The sequence below is a fragment of the Zonotrichia leucophrys genome, chromosome 1A (assembly GCF_028769735.1).
Source record: "Zonotrichia leucophrys gambelii isolate GWCS_2022_RI chromosome 1A, RI_Zleu_2.0, whole genome shotgun sequence".
In the NCBI taxonomy this organism is placed as follows: Eukaryota; Metazoa; Chordata; class Aves; order Passeriformes; family Passerellidae; genus Zonotrichia; species Zonotrichia leucophrys.
In genome coordinates, this window is record NC_088170.1 from 62,823,171 (window position 1) to 62,839,741 (window position 16,571).

General features: G+C 41.6%; 1 protein-coding gene across 7 annotated transcripts in view; it reads right to left on the reverse strand.

Annotated features, from left to right (window-relative positions):
• The window catches only part of PCLO (piccolo presynaptic cytomatrix protein), a 326,044-nt gene that overhangs the window by 165,139 nt on the left and 144,334 nt on the right, over positions 1-16,571 (reverse strand). For all 7 annotated transcript variants that reach the window (XM_064702961.1, XM_064702964.1, XM_064702962.1 and 4 more), the window contains exons 5-6: positions 5,453-10,523; positions 3,069-5,077 (exon numbers count right to left, since the gene is read on the reverse strand). In XM_064702961.1, coding sequence (XP_064559031.1) covers positions 3,069-5,077; positions 5,453-10,523 — 7,080 coding nt within the window. The remainder of the gene's footprint in view (positions 1-3,068; positions 5,078-5,452; positions 10,524-16,571) is intronic.

The window sequence follows — 16,571 nt, forward strand, 5'->3', positions numbered from 1 at the left end:
ATGTTGTAAAAAAATTTTTCTATTGGAAGAAGAGCATGACTGATGAAAGGGCACTGTCTGAGGAACAAGTTATCATTTCACTGTAAATCTTCAAAAGAGATCAGTTTTATTCTTACTCTTTTAGTCCCACCAATTGTGTAAGGATCAACTTCTTTTGCTCAATTGTCATGAAAAAAGTGCCTGTGAATCCTATACATGAATACCCTTTTCACCTGCAATGTTTATGAATGCAGACAAAGACATAACCCTGATTCATGAACTATTAAAAAAGTGATAGGATATTCATCCATGCAAAAAATATTCATATACACATTCAATTTCCTTAAGGTAGTGAAAGATCAATCTTTCATTTCCATTTTATTCTTTTATGTTCAGCTCTAGTAAATTCTCCTTTTCAGAGTGAGCTGTTTTGGAAGTTTTTCTATACTGTACTTCACTCTTTTGAATGACATAACTGTCCCCTTCTACCTTTCCATTTTTTAACTAGGAAATTAGAAACTCAGTGTTAGGAGGCACAAAAGCATGCACAGAGAACTAACAAGGACCTTAGCTGTTGTGGGCACTGTACATACAAAGAATGAATAAAAAACAGTCCCAGTGCCAAAAATATTTCAAAGTTAAGGCAGCATCTTACTTCCACACTTAGAAGGATGGCCCAAAAGTGATCCTATATTTAAACTTAAGTATAGCAGCACCATGTGGCCCTAACAACAAAGATGTATACTTGAAAAAATGTCAACAAGGTTTGCACTTTGCCAAAAATGACACTGTGTGTATGCTTTCACAGAACTTTTGAATGTGATAAAGTTTACAAAACAAATCACTGTCCGGTCTTTCCTGAACTTCAAGATGATACAGCCCTAAACCCATGGTATAACAAATGGACATTCTGGAGGGAATACTGTAAGTCTTGTGGAAACTAGATAATTTAGATTTTGTACTGTAGAACTCTCCTTCCTAACATAACTTGAATGAATAATTGAGAACTGAAACTGATACAGAAACTGCAAAAGCAATATATGCCCCTGTTTCCAGATGCTGATGAGGTCAGTCAATTATATTCTTCAAGGATCACTGTAATTTTTTTCTTTCTTGTTGGTCATGTGCCTTTTTTCTCCTTGAAAATTCATGTACCTGACCTCAGCATAAGCTAACTGAACCTCATTATGAAGACACATTATGAACAAAACTCCATCAGACAATAACAATCTTAATTCTTGACATAGCATCAAAGCTGAAGTCAGCCATGATGGTCATGGGAAATTTGCAGAGCAGCTTCCTCACCCTCTACTGTATGGCCCAGTTAATGCAGTCCACTTTTTATTCATGGAAGTGTTTTTAATTTTCTTGTGCTTGTCTGCTTGCACCCTACCTTCCATAAAAATGCCCCACTACTTTATTTAGGCTGCAACTACTTTGAGACATGGACTATTTGCTGCCTGATAGCTGCACACTAGTGAAAACCTTATAGCTTACTGCTGTTTGGGCTCAAGGCAAAAGCATAGAGAACATGTTGGTACGAAAAGAAACAATGGTGTACAAGCTCTTTGTTTTCATGAATCATTAAAGAATAATGCATGTGTTCAAACTCCACTGTAAAGACCTTTAAACAATGAGTTGTTTATAGAATTCATCATCCATCATAGAAGGATACAATTTATATCAAATATATATGTGTATCTGTGAAATAATTGAACTGAATAATTCGTTCTAAGACACAGTTTTACTATACTTTTACAATTATAATATTTTACAGTATTATACCTACTCTCCATTATTAAGTAGAACCCAACACTTTCCTAAAATCCATGAGCAACGTTCTTCAAGATGCTGTTCCAACTCCTCTACATGAAACTTTAGTGCTCATGCTAGTTTCCCCCACTGTGATTATCATTCATTAGTGAATGATGTTTATACAGAGTGCCAATGCCATAACTATGGCTTTCCCTTCAAACTTCCAAATATGTTTTCCAAGCAGTAACAGCATGGGAAGCATTTAATACTGCGCAAATATGTGAAGCTGCAGGAACTACTTACAGTGGGAGCCTTGGAGGGTATAACCAGACAATGTTGCATTTGAAAGCCACCACAAATTATCAAGCAGAGAGAAAAAAAAACCCTCTATCCTATCCAGCCTGTACTAATCACTGGTATTCACCAATAACTGAACATAAAAAATAAATATTGCTGAATGGCAACTCTTCCAGAGTTCTGAAAATATACTGATGCATCAACTGACAGAAGGGAATGGTCTCAGATAAAAGGACAGCCAAGAACATATTATATTATAAAGGTACTTTTTTTTCTTCCCAAGACTTATTCGTCTTATTCAGAAATATCAATCTGATTACCAAATATGAAATCTTACTTCTCAAGGAAAAGAAATACTGCAGAAATGAAAATTTTTTATCCTACTATGTCAGCCTCCTCTGACTCCTATATGAAACAGCCCTCAAAACTTGCATAACTTCCTGATAATCTTCCTTATCTAAAACAAACAAATTAAAAATGGAGTTTTGATATGAGACCTCTTGGTCTGGGAAGGATAAAAGATGGGACAGAAGATTATCCACAGAATCACACATGGCTAAGAAACCTCATGAGGGTCAAAAAGGACAACTAACTAAGGCAATTATAAATCTGGTGTTATCTGCTTCTCAGAAGGCACATGCAGTAATTTCAAGGTAAATGCACTATAGGCTGTGCCACAAGAGCTGGATGTTGTATGATTAGAAAGGAAATGCTTTCAATTTTCTGAAGCATTGCCAGTAACCCCTACACTGGCAATGAATTGCCATATAAAGCACAAAATGCCATCCAAATTGTGAAAATGAACTTCTTGTATTACTTCCTGATTATTAGTAATATCGGCTTCTCTGTTTCCTGGCAAAGCAGTGAATGAACTAATCATTGCTTTAGACAGCAGATATTCCTCTCGACTTTTTACCAAGGTGTGCAAAAAGACTACATACACATGTATTGGAAATGAGTGTGTCTGTCCTCATGCTGTACTGATAGCTCCAGAATTGCATATTATTAAAAAAAAAAAGCAAGCAAATACTTCTTACCATAAAACCCTCAGTGTACTGAAACTGAGCTCTGGAACTGTCTTCTGCTGTGGGACTCAGGGGCTTAGGATCAGACATAGAGCGTTGCATCATCTTTGCTGTCTTTGGGCTTGATGGAGGAACCTTGGCCATGTCAGCATGCAGCATCTTCTGAGGGCTGATGTCATCAGTCATGGGCTTTTCATAAGGTACAAATGCTGACTCTATAACTTTGCTTGGTGAAACGGGTGAAATGGGTGAATAGAGAACTTTGGGAGACTTGGGAGGGGAAGGGACTACCTGTAATGTGGAGTCTGGGCGAAGGTGGGAGGTGTAACCTATCTCTAATGGTGTTGGACGTTTTTTATCTTTCTGAGGAGATGAAGCTGACAGATATTGGGGACTCTGAGTGTCTGATGCTGTCTCTGTTTGACATCCCAGACTTTCTCCTTTGTATGTCTTTTCTGGAGCTGAAATATGCTTTATGATTTCAACCTTAGCATCCCATCGGGCCCTGATGGAAGGTGTTCTTATTGTTCCTACAGGTTCTGTTTGCACAGAAATCTCTGCCACTGTCTGAACTGCAATACTAGATACCTTGGAGAAGGGTTTGGCTTTGTCTGCCTCAGTGGTGCTCTCACTGAACTTTCCTACACGAGGCTTCCTTCTGGATCTGCTGGAAAGATCCCATTCATCTTGATCTTCATCATCGGTCTGAACACTTGTATCAACACTCTTCTTGGATCTCCGTCTCCTGTTGGTGTAACCTCTTTCTGCTCCATCTTCATCATCAGTTTGCACTCCACTGTCCACTATTTTTTTGAAACACCGGGGCTCTTCCAGGGTCTCCTCAAACTCCTCATAGGGACCACGTAATTTTGGCATAGAACTTCTCTTTTTCAATTGCTTCTCCTCTCTAACATCAATATCCTTAAGAGACATTTCTGAAACTGAGCTTAGGATACCAGACCTGGGTATGTATTGGGTAATGCCATCAGACTGAACTGTATACCATGCTTGACTTTGTGGAATTTCAATACCCAGCACTCCTGAAGCTGTAGTGGTTGTGTCATCAGTAGGCCAAAATTGGCCATTTTCTGTGCTTGCATACTGTCCTTCCAAAAGTGTTTGATCTGTGGTAGTTTGTGGTGACCCAGTTCCTGAAGGGTCATAACCATACTGATAAATTTGACGAAGTTTTTGCTCCTCTAACTGCTGGTGAAGCTGTTGTTGGAGTTGTTGGAATTGTTCAAGCTGCAGCTGCTGCTGGGCTAATGTCTCTTGTCTCATCATATACTGAGCTTGCCGTTCCTCCTCCTGCTGAAATAAGAGATGATGTTTCATGGATTGCAACTCCTCAAGCTTTTTTTGCACCATAAACTTTTCTTGTTCCCTAAATCTTTGAATTTCCTGCCGTTCCCATTCCAGCTCTTCTGCAAAGCGCTGCTGCTTAATTTTCTCAAGCTCAAGAAGTTCCCGTTCCAAATCAAGCTGCTGCTGTTTGCCTTCTTCAGGAGCAATGAGAAGGGCAACCTCATCATCAACTACATCTGTGTAAACTTCAGATGCTGTAGTTAAAGCAGGTATCAAGCTGGTTGGCTCAGTGGTAATAGTTTCTATAGAATGAGGTGGCAACCCCGTCTCCACACCAATGGCAGTAATTGCTTTATCTTTTTCAGCTGCCACAGTTGTCAAGAAACTATATGATCTTGGGAGTGGTTGAGTCTGTTGCAAAGTTGATAAAGAGGGCACTGAGTCAATTGTTTGGAGAGTAGGTAGATCTCTGACACTTGTACTGAAAATAGAACCGGGTTGTGTGGTGATGGCAAATGTGGATGGGATTGGAGTTGCTACTGAAGAATAAACAACACCATTGGATGATCTTAAAACACTTCCAACGCCAAACTGGGGACCCACAGTGGACACCATTCTTGCTTGGGAATACTGTGGTGTACTGAGCCCGAGGCCAGAAATCTGCCGAGTCTCTGGATAGGGACCTGTAGTCTTGCTTGAGTAATCCATAACCTCACCTGAAATTACAGGGCAAAGTTACAGTCCAGTCCCACAAAAGAATGCTGCTTTGCGGATTCTGTAAGTCATCCCATCTTGATGAAATAAATGGGAAGGGGAAACTGCATGCAAATCTTCAGGTTAATGATCTACTTTAGATGTGAAGGAAACAGCATTTCTGAACATGCAGGCACATGCAGGCACCTCTGTGCAAACACATACGTAAAATGAAGAAATGAAAAACACGTGTAATCCGGAATAATTTGTCACACTGTCCAAAAGAAAACAAAATAACAGAAGGAGGGGAAAAAAACAATAAAAAAATTATCCTGAAATGAGGTGAGGAACATCAAAATTATATTTCAAAGAAAGATCTGCTGCTGTGTCATACTGACCTGTAGTTACTCTTCCAGAAGTAAGATCTACTGCTGTATCAGTTGCCCCAACTCGATAATCAAAGCTATTCTTGCTTCTGTATGCAAATAGTCCAGCTTCTGATAAATTTGTGTCAGACATAGATGGTTTCATACCTCCAATTCCTCGGTAACCATACGACCCTGAACGATCATACTGATAATGGTCATCTCTGTAGCCAAAACGATCTTCAGGAAGTGTAGTAGAAGGCTGCTGAGCAGTACAGCTCCTACCAAATGGCAATTTATAAACCATATCACAACAGACAGCTCTTCTCCCTGCAGTCAGATCTACAGGCTTTTCATCATCTTCTATTACCGTTGTTATGATACCTGAAGCAGTTTCATCCATTGTTACTACTGTTCTGTGGGATTTTGTGGTGCTAAGGTCAACTGCTCCACTCTCTGCTGGCTCCTGAGAAGTGGAGAGATCAGTCCAACCATTTGTAACCCCAACAGGTGGCACAGTAACAGGCTTTGTAGTAGCCCATGTCACTGCCTGTGTTGAAGTACCTAGTGATAAATTTATTGGCACTTCATCTCTACCTGCAGAGAAGGCCTGGCTGCCTGTCACTCTGTATGCAGGCTCAAAATGTTTTGATGTTGTTAGCTGCAGCGGCGTTGTCATGGCGTGCCCCAGATCCACAAGGCTGTCTGTGCTGGTGGTGTAGCTCACAGTGGCAGTGCAAGTCACTACAGTCACCGTCTCAGTGACTGCAGGCAGAGAAGCATCAGCAACACACGCAGTGCTAAGATTTATTATGGATGGCTGGACAGTACTTACTGGCCGTCCACCTGTGTCACTCGCTGGCATTTGCCTTCTTACATCCATGGAAACAGCAGAGAGATCCATACAGCTGTCCCTCATTTCAATGTCCATCTTAGTCAGAGTGCGAAGGTCGATGACATCGCCCAAAGGATGGAACCTTCCATTCTCTCTGTATCTGGGCTGGTCTACAATGTGTAGTGGCTCTGGAGGTATAGTTATAGCAACACTACCTAAACCATAACCAGGCACTGGACCCTTAACCACAGACACCGTGGTCTTGGTTATGTCTGTTGTTACCACTTCTGGTTTTGAACTAGGGATTTTTTCAAAAGTTGATTGTGTTGTCACAGGAATAGCTTGCAGTGCACCTGAAATATACATACTCTGACCTGCCATGCTTTGAATATCCATAGCTTTCATGGGTGTAGTAAAAACTGGTTGCATAGGTTGGGGAATCTGTTCTTTAGAAGGTGCTTCTAGAGGCCAGCTGGTAACAGCCTGGCTAGTTATAGCTTCAGTGGGAGTTCCAGGCTCAGATGGCAATGTGATGACAACATAGGTTTCCTGTGAAGGTTTTGCCAACCTTGGTGAAGATTTGTTAGAGTGTGGAGACAAAGGGGAAGTGGGGGATGGTATTTTGTATTCAGCTGTGGTTACCAAATTCAGAGTCATACTTGAAGTCAATGCCAAGCTTACTGGTTTGGGCTGTGTTTCTGCTGGCTTATGAACAGCTATTGGGAGTGGAGGAATTGCTGGTTTAGGAGCAATTGGAGGTTTAGTTACTTCAGGTGTCCTGTGACTGAAAACAAGCCCTGCTGGAATGGAGGATGGTTTGGGTGGTACAGGAGGTGGTGTTGGGGTGTATGTTTTAGTGACAGGTACCACATGATCCTTTAATACAGCTGTGGACTCTAGTGTTGGAACACTTGTGACTGGAGGTACCACTGTGGGAGCTGTTGCTGCTGGAGCCTTAATCTGTGGCTTCTTTTTGGGATAAATGGCTGGCTTGGGTAAAATAGGTGGTGGTGGTAATGGTGGTGGAGGAGGTGGTGGAGGAGGAGGAGGTGGGGGTGGAGAAGGATGAGCAGAAGAATCCAAAGAAGAGCTTCTAAAAAGAGAGAATACTTTGGCTGAAACAGCAGGAGCTGAGGAAGGCACAGAGACCATGCTGGTCTTACTTACAACACTGTGAGTGAGTACAGAAGATATTTCTGGTGCAGGCTCTGTAACTGGTAGTGGTACTGGTGCTATACATATAGGTGGTTGCTCAGATGCAGCACTAGTCAAATCAATCTTTTTCATATCAACACCCAATTCTTTGCGTGGCTCTTCATGATGAATTTTGACACTGCCAGCCTCTACCGTACTTATAATTTTTCTAGCTGCTTCCTTCTCTGCTTTGGATGTATCAAAGGTAATGATGTCAGCTGCATATTCCTTGGATTTTGTAACTGTAGTTGCCACCACTAAAGGTGCAGTTTCAGGCAAACATACTGCAGTTTGCTCCACACTTTCTGCATCTGATTCAAGAGATGGTTTTTTAGTGGCTCCGGCAATAGATTCATAAGGCATGCTCACTTCAGAGTACTCTTTTGCAGATGTTAAGGGAACCTGTGTTACTATCCTGACACCTTCAGAATCTGCTGGTTTACTTACACCATCTGATGGGCCTACATAACCTGTGGTTGCACTATCTATGGGTGAGGAACTATCTGTGGTAGAAACTGAAGATGTAGATGATGTTAAGGAAGCTGTATCAGAAGGTAAAACTGATGCAGCACCTTCTGATGTCTCAGAGTAGGTCAATATTGATGTTTCATGAGAAATTATTTCTTGAATTTCTCTGGCATAATCTGTTAAGTATTCATCTTCAATTTCCTCTGCTGTGAAATGCTGTGTTATTTTAACATCTGGGATAGAAAGTGTTGTGCTACTGACAGGTGACACATCTGAGATTGCTGAAGTAGTGCTTGATGTTAAAGATGTACTATCTACTATTTCTCCACCTCCAGACACCTTTGTATCAGATGTGGGAATGAAATCTGAAGCTGGTTGTGTTGGACTAGACCCTGGGGTTAGCTGCATTTTCTGCCTTTTCATAAGCTCTTCATAAGCAGCTTCTGCATCTAACAAATGCTTTTCCTCCATGGTGGAAGTTACTGTGCTGTCTAATACAATTATTTCATGACTTTCTGGGATAATGTAAGAACTAGAAACAATATCTTCTTGAGGCACAATAGTATGTAAAGTCTCAACACTATAGTAGTCTTTCTCTAGATCACTAACTTTCTGTGGTTCATCATAGACCTGTTCTGAAGCTCTTGCTTTTTTCTCTTTTCCTCTCGGTTGTATATATTCACTGCTCTCATCTTGTCTCATAACAAGACTAGTATCAATAGTTCCATTGTAAGTATCCTCTACTAAAGATTCATAAATATAATCCTCTATTAGCATTCCACCATACAAAGATTCTTTTTCAAATACTTCATCTTTTTCATTTGACATTTGAAATGATTTGGACTTATGCATCATCTCCTCATATACCTCTTCAGCACTTTTCAGTGTCTTTTGACCACTCTCTTCTTTTGGGAGTCCAGTTGGTTGTTCATCTGTTGGTGAGTATAGAGAGACGGCAGTAGGCAATTTGTAAACTTTTTGCACTTCTATTATTTTTTCTGGGCTGATTTCAAAACCTTCAGGTTCTGACTCAATGCTGGGTGAATATTCAGAACATGAGGATCTGTGCAGCTCTTCCATTTCTGCAGCCTGTCGTAATTCTTCTGTTGGAGATGCATCTTCAATGGGAGAAAGATTACTTGGTGGAGTCTTTGGACGTTCCCTTCTTCTCTGGGCTCTGAGCTCATCCTTGTCCTTTTTAGATTTCTTGCTAGAACTTTTTCTTTGTTGCTGTTCTAATTCACGTTGTTTCTCTTGTTCCTTTAGCAGTTCTTCCTCTTCCCTTAGTTCTTCTTCTTCTGAAGAATCTTCAATAGTGGGAAGAAGAGGACCATGTGTCCGATGCCTTGCTTTGCGCTGTTGTTTGCTCTCCCCTCCCAGTTTTTTGTGACTAGGACTACTGTCACTGTCTTCATCAAGTGATGACACTGAAGTGGGAGATGTACCAGGTGTGAAACTAGAAGCATGTAAACTAGAAGATCCTTCTCCTCTAGATCTATCTTCTGGTGAATCTGTAAGACTCTCCATCTCTAGCTCAGGCTCTTCATCAAAATATAAAATACCTTTTTGTGGTTCAGATACTTCAGAATATTTGTTTGTTATTGTACTGTTTAGTTCTATTGTTTTGAAACGTCGAAGGCCTCCTCCTCCAGATACTGCAAGTTCTTCACTGTCTTGACTTTTACTTTCCCTGTATTTTGGCTCTGGGCTTTCATCAAAAGTCTCATCATCATCATCATGCCATGAATGTCTTCTTCCTGCATCCTCATCATAGCCTGCACTACTTTTCCGTGCCATTCTTCTGTGTTTTCCAGCTGTTCCTTTGGCTTTGCTTTTCACTTCTTCTTTCTTTTGGCTTTCAGCTGCACTGATCTCTTTGAGTTGATTTCTAATGAATTCATCATCTTCGGAACCTGAAGCATCTTCATCAGCACTCATCTCTATAATCTGTTTTCTAATGAAGTCTTCCTCGTCACCTGATCCCTGGCTGTCATCTCGTTTGTACTCATCACTGCTTGAAGAACCAACACTAGTTCTTCTTTTTCTCCTTGGGACAGGTGAGTTTTCACTCTCACTGCTGTCCTCCACAGAGTCATAGCGCTGTTGCCTTCTTGCTGATATGTCATCTCCTTCATGCTCTTCCTTGTACTGTGCCTGGGAGGAGGCCGTTCCTTTGCCCTCTTCTACAATGGTTCCTTCACCTTCCTTGATAGCTTTTAAGTCTTCTTCCTCTGAACTGTAAGATTCTGGAGTGACGGGCAAAGGCTTTGTTTTAAGTTGATCCTTTGTCTGTTCACCATATGTTTCAGAAAGCTCTTTGCTTTTTGCAGATTTTTCATCAGAAAGAGTGCTTGCCTGAGCTTCTAAAATTGAGAGTACAGTACTTTCCAATTTAGCTAGATCTGAGGGGCTTGGTGGACTTTCTTGTGAAATGGTGTCTTTTTTACTAATTTCTTTGTGTAAATCCTTTTCATCAGTGGGGATATGACTTGGAATTTCACCAAGTGAACTTGATATCCCATCAGAAGAATACCCGGTGTCACTCAGACCTTGTGGACTTTTCTGCTGCTGAGAGCTTGATGTGTCTGATTTGTCATCCTCCTTTTCCTAAAAAAATAAATACATAACGCGTGTGTATATATTTATATATAAATTCTTAATGTCTCCTGGCAATTAAAAAGTGGGGTTTATTTCTAAAAGATGAGTTCATTACTCAGATGAAGACTGAACACTAATTTTGCTATTCAAAACTATTAGAATAAAACAAAAAAGTTCCTCAAATTTTGATTTTTTCATTGACTCTAACTAAGCTTTCCATGGCTGTCCACACTGGCAACTGATTTTACTGGTTTCAAGACGAACTTCTATTTTTCAATATAAAATTTAATTGTTTTAAGAACATTTATTAATGATAACCTGCCATTTGATCATACATTCATGGGACAGCTTGCCCAGGGGTATATTTATTTGAAGATTTTATTTACTGTTTTAAAGCTGCCTACATGGTTTTCAACACAAAGTAATATAGCTTTACAAATGTCTGCAGAATTTCTGGAGTCTGCTCCTTTCTTTGCCCATTCAACATTTTATAATTGGCTAGAAATGTGTTAAGTTTTCCCCTCATGATTTGATTTTGTTGACTGAAGTATTACACATTTCAACATACAACAGAATACATAGAGCAGTGAAGCATGATTTAATGATATTTGGAATATCCCCACATATTGGAAGGTCCCCTACAGCTGGGCACTGTACAACTATTTTTTGAGAATCTCATGAAAAAGAAGTTTCTTGGTAAATTGGTAGTGCAGAGTAATCTGCTGGTAGGGCAGTGTAATTGCAGGGAGGAAAGCACGATGGTCATCGATTAAAGGAAGCCAAGAAGGCAGGCAGTCCTGACTGAGCATCAGAACCAACGTTCTCCTTCTCATCCCTAATAAAACACCCTCAGTCATTCCAGATTCTTCTACCTCATTCTGACTGACAAGCATCTCTATCTCCTTCTATAAATAACAAAAATACTAAAAATATCCTACAGAAAGTATTTTTGTAACAATTTCACTCTTGCTTCTCACAGCTGTGGAATGCTCTGTACTTAGCGAAAATACCTCATTATTCAGCTAAAACAGTTCACTCTCCAAAATACAGGTCACCATAGCTCTGCTTTGGGCTGACAATTTTAGGAAGTGTCCCCAAATCCACTGGCAAATTGAGAACAAGCATCCCAAAGCCTCATGATTTAATTAATAAGATGTGATCTTTTTTTTGTTAGGGCTCTCAATAACAGGTCATATTTACCAAATTTGCTAATCTAAGTCAGTGATTTCTGAAGTAGAGCAAACCATTTTTTTAAAGATTTAATTGATGGACTTCATTGGTAACATAATTATTTGAAAAGTAGTTAAAAATACTGTGGAATAAATATACTAGAAAAATTATCATGAGTGTTAATTATAATTTTAAATTACATTTACACTCAAGTTGCTATGAACTACAAGTACTTTCAAAGTTTATTCACACTAAAGTTACATTTAGGGTCAAAATATCAAAACCCAACTATTTTTTATAGTCAGTCATATTACTTTTTATAACGAATCAGGTTTAGATTTTATTTACATCCAAGTTATGCATTCTTGCTTTTAGCCATATCACTTTGAACATAATCCTACACTCAAACACTAATATTTATATTCATATTACTTATATTATTATTACAGTGTATACTAATTAATATTTTATTAATCATCATTCACAGGAGTGATTTATTAAATAGTTTGCAAAATCAGATACTACACTGAATACAAACTACATTTGTTCTTATCAACATTATAGCCAATATTGTAAATTCAAATATCTGCCGTCACAGCAAAATCCATTGCAAATAGAAATCCAATGTGAAAACAAATATTTCTAAGGACTTCTTGAATGATAAGGCTGTGATTAATATATAAACATGGAGAAACCTGCAGTACTTACAACAGCTTTGGAAAGGCATCACCATTTGAAGCCTACAGCTCTCAATATTCTGAAGAATCTAGTCTTGGATATTATCTAGCCCTTATGGTCAGCATTATGTATGGTCTTTACAAAAAGTCAGCAGTGAAGCAAAGTTTAAAATTTCAGGTTTTGTATATTATATTTACATCTTTGTCCGCTTTATTAAAGAAGAAAGTTCTTAAGGGAAATCTATTTTGCTATGTTTCAAAAATACATATATCATTAAAATCAATTTGCTTTTCCCTCTATAAATAGCATGTTCCTCACTAAAACTTCACTTGACATTTGACTGTTATTTTTTCATTTATGACCAGTATGTTTACAGTTATGAAGACACACCCAACAAAAATCATTATGATAAATTTAGATGAGCTACTAAAAATGCAAACATTGCTCAAGCTCAGAAGGTTTCCCAGGAGCTGATGGACAGAATGCATCCATCATTGAAACTGAACCTCTCAGAAGTTGGTTCTCCAAGATGATGTGATACTATTGGTGCAAAGCAGAGACAGAAGGCATTGACTAAACAGTTAAGCACAGAAAAAAGCAGAGAACAACTGGTCATGAAACAGCTTCAGCCTTTGTGTGTATCCTTTCAGCTGAGTCCAATATTTAATACCTTCTGTGACCAAACCAGAGGAAATGGCAGCTGTTGCCCATCCTGGTGCTGAACCTCAGTGAATGACATAAATGACTGCTATGAATCCCAGGAAACTGAATGTGAGAAAGTCTGCTGTTGGTAAAGCAAGGAGAAGAAAAAGATCTACATTGAGGACAGACTTCATTTCTCACTAGAAATAAACAGGATGAGAAAAATCCAACTTTCTTTTAAAGGTTACCAAAATATGAATATATTTTCTAAAATTATTGTTTGTATCATTGCCTGCACCATGGTACATGCAAAAATTTTCATGCAAGCAATACTTACAAGAAAAGCCTCTGAGTTTTTTTTTCCCTATTTTGTGTAGTCTGAGACTTAGGATATTGTCACTACCTACATCTATTCTTAAAGGACAGCTGTCGGATCTCACGATCTCAGTCCTGAGATGCTGAGCCTCCGAGACCAGCTTGGGGGTCTCGGGAGTCCTGGAATGTTGCCAGAAGTGTCTGGTGGCTGGACTTTGGTCCTGCACAGGAGACGACAAGGATGAGGGCTTCACAGGGTGAATGGTGAAGGGATTAGTTAATTAGAGGGTGAGACACAAGGTTTAAGATTTATGTACAGGGGGGTTTAGAGGAGTAAGATGGAGGAATTGGGGTGTGTCCTACCCTCCTTCTTCTTCCTCCTCTCCTCCATCTTCTTTGGCCACGGTGGCACCTTTGGATTGGTTATTACTAAGAGTACACCGAGTTATAAGAATAGATGGTATTGGGGAAAAATGATAAATATTGTATACGTAGCAAGGGGTATAAAGATACGTGGCGGTCAGGGGGACGGCACAGTGTGCCCATGGCTGACTGCTGAGCAGATCTTTGTTCGGCTGAAAGAACATCTTTTAGATAAACAATTAATAAACATAAAAACCAAAAGAAGAACTGAAGCCTCTTCTCGTCCTTCGATACGCGGGCTGCCCCAAGGCCACCTCGGGCCTTTCCAGGCCCCTCAAACAGCCGAGATAAACCGGACACTTGGCGTTCCCTGGGCGGACAACAACCACCACAAAACCTTTCAGGGAGATAAACCGGGCATTTGGCTTCCACTGGGTGAGCTCTGACCACCACAACCTTTCGGGGGGGGGCACCACCACCACCTTCAAAGCCCTGAAGACAAGAGAGAAGAAAAAAAAAAAAAAAAAAGCCAACAGAGACTGCAAAAAACCAGCAGTCACTGAGAATTCCATCTCTCAGTTTCTGCCGAAGATAATTCGTAGCAGAACAGCCCGGACTGGAACCAGAAGGTGCCCTGGGTCCACCTCTCGTAATCTGCTGGACAGTGACCGAGACGTCCAGACTGCTCTGAACAACAGATTTGGTAAGAAAGCCTGAAAAATAAGAACATGGGGGGCACACCTTCCCAGGAACAACGGGAAATTTTGTCCGCCTTATAAGGTGTGACACAAACATACACAAAAAAAAAAAATTAGCTCTGGCCTTAAAAGGCCAGGAAGGAAGACCCCGAGACGCAGCAGACGTCCGGGGGGGGGCCCTCAAAAGAGGGGGGAGCAAGACTCCGGAAAAAAAAAAAAATTAGCTCTGGCCTTAAAAGGCCAGGAAGAAATAACCCCGAGACGCAGCAGACGTCCGGGGGGGGGCCTCTCTGAAAGAGAGGGGGGAGCAAGGCTCCAGGAAAAAATTATTAGCTCTGGCCTTAAAAGGCCGAGAGGAAAATGCTCTTGGAGAAAAAGAGCAAGAAATATTATTAAAATACCCGGTCCCAAAACCCAGAAACCCTGGGAAACCCCAAAAACGTCCAAAAACCCCAGAGAGCATGGAGGACTCAGAAACAGAAGGGGGAAAGGAGCAGAGGGGGGAGAGCAGGGGGGAGAGAAAAAGGGATCGGGGGAGGCGCTTTCTCGCGGCAGCCAGGCAGCGGCGGAGCAGGCGGGGAGCGCGGCTGAAGAAAAAACAAGAGACGCGTGTTCAGATACGGCTTTGCTAAGCTCAGGGCCGGGAGGTGCAGCGGCCCCGGGGGCCGGCGAGGTAGCAGAAACGCGCGCGGCGGGCAAAACTCACAAGAACCCGGGGGAGAAGTCACATGCCAGCGCAGCAGGGGCGTCCGACATGGGCAGCGGCATGGGGGAAATTGCGCAATCCCAGAAAGGCTGCCGTGAGACACAGGGGGCGCACGGTTGTGACGCAAAAAAAACCCGGAGCGAGACGCGGCCGGCGCGGGTGCCGGCGGGGGCGGGCCGCACACACTGACGAAAGGCCACACACACACAGCGTCGGAGGAGGAGGAGACAGAGTCGGGGCAGACCGAAGGGGGAAAATTCAGAGGCGGAACAAAAAGGGAGAGGGAAAAATTACCTCGGGAGAGACAGAGGGCGGCTCGGAAAGCACGCATGCGCCGAGCGCGGGCGGGGGCGGGCCAGACCCCCGGTGACGTCTCAGGCGAGGAGGGGCCCTCTCCAGACTTGGTGCCTTTGGTAAAAACCCTCGTGGAGTCCCAAGCCTCTCCCCTCCTGGGGAGGCTTGTGTGTTTTCACCCTATTGTCAGTTGAATCAAAAACTAGGTAACCCCGGTCTCAAGTAAGCCTGCAAACAGCGACAATCGGCTGAATGAGAGGCAGTTGTGTTCATGCAGTCATCCCAGCCACGGAGCCCGGTGACAGCACCACTCGTGGGGGAATGACCGAAGTGCACGACATGCCGGATCGGTTCAGCAGAGCTACAGCATCATTTCGTAACGAGTCTGCAACTATGCAGCGATTTTCCTCAACAAGATATAAGAAGAAACGAATACTCAGACAAAAGTCGGGACTCAGACTGCAAAGGACAACTCAGAAGAGAAACAAGAGGAACGAAAGACTCTGGGGGGGGTTTTCTCTTTGGGGTCTTGAATATTTCTGTATAAGGACAAAAGACTCTGGGGGGTTTTCTCCTTGGGATCTTGAATTGCAATAAGCAATGGGGTAAATTTACCTATTATAGGGGAAACTGACAAAGGATCATATATTGATCAGCTGGTAGATTTCTTTGACATTTCTCCCATTTGGAGAGGAATTTTAAGGGCAGATTTCTTTGACATTTCTCCCATTTGGAGAAGAATTTTAAGGGTAGGATTTTATGTTTTAATAGTTTAGGATTTTATGTTGTAATAATTCTCCTAGTCCTCATCCATGTCGTCCCAGATGCCTGGAATCGGATTGTAAAAGAGGTTTTCTTGGGGCAAACAGAAGGGGGAGATGTCGGATCTCAAGATCTCAGTCCTGAGATGCTGAGCCTCCGAGACCAGCTTGGGGGTCTCGGGAGTCCTGGAATGTTGCCAGAAGTGTCTGGTGGCTGGACTTTGGTCCTGCACAGGAGACGACAAGGATGAGGGCTTCACAGGGTGAATGGTGAAGGGATTAGTTAATTAGAGGGTGAGACACAAGGTTTAAGATTTATGTACAGGGGGGTTTAGAGGAGTAAGATGGAGGAATTGGGGTGTGTCCTACCCTCCTTCTTCTTCCTCCTCTCCTCCATCTTCTTTGGCCACGGTGGCACCTTTGGATTGGT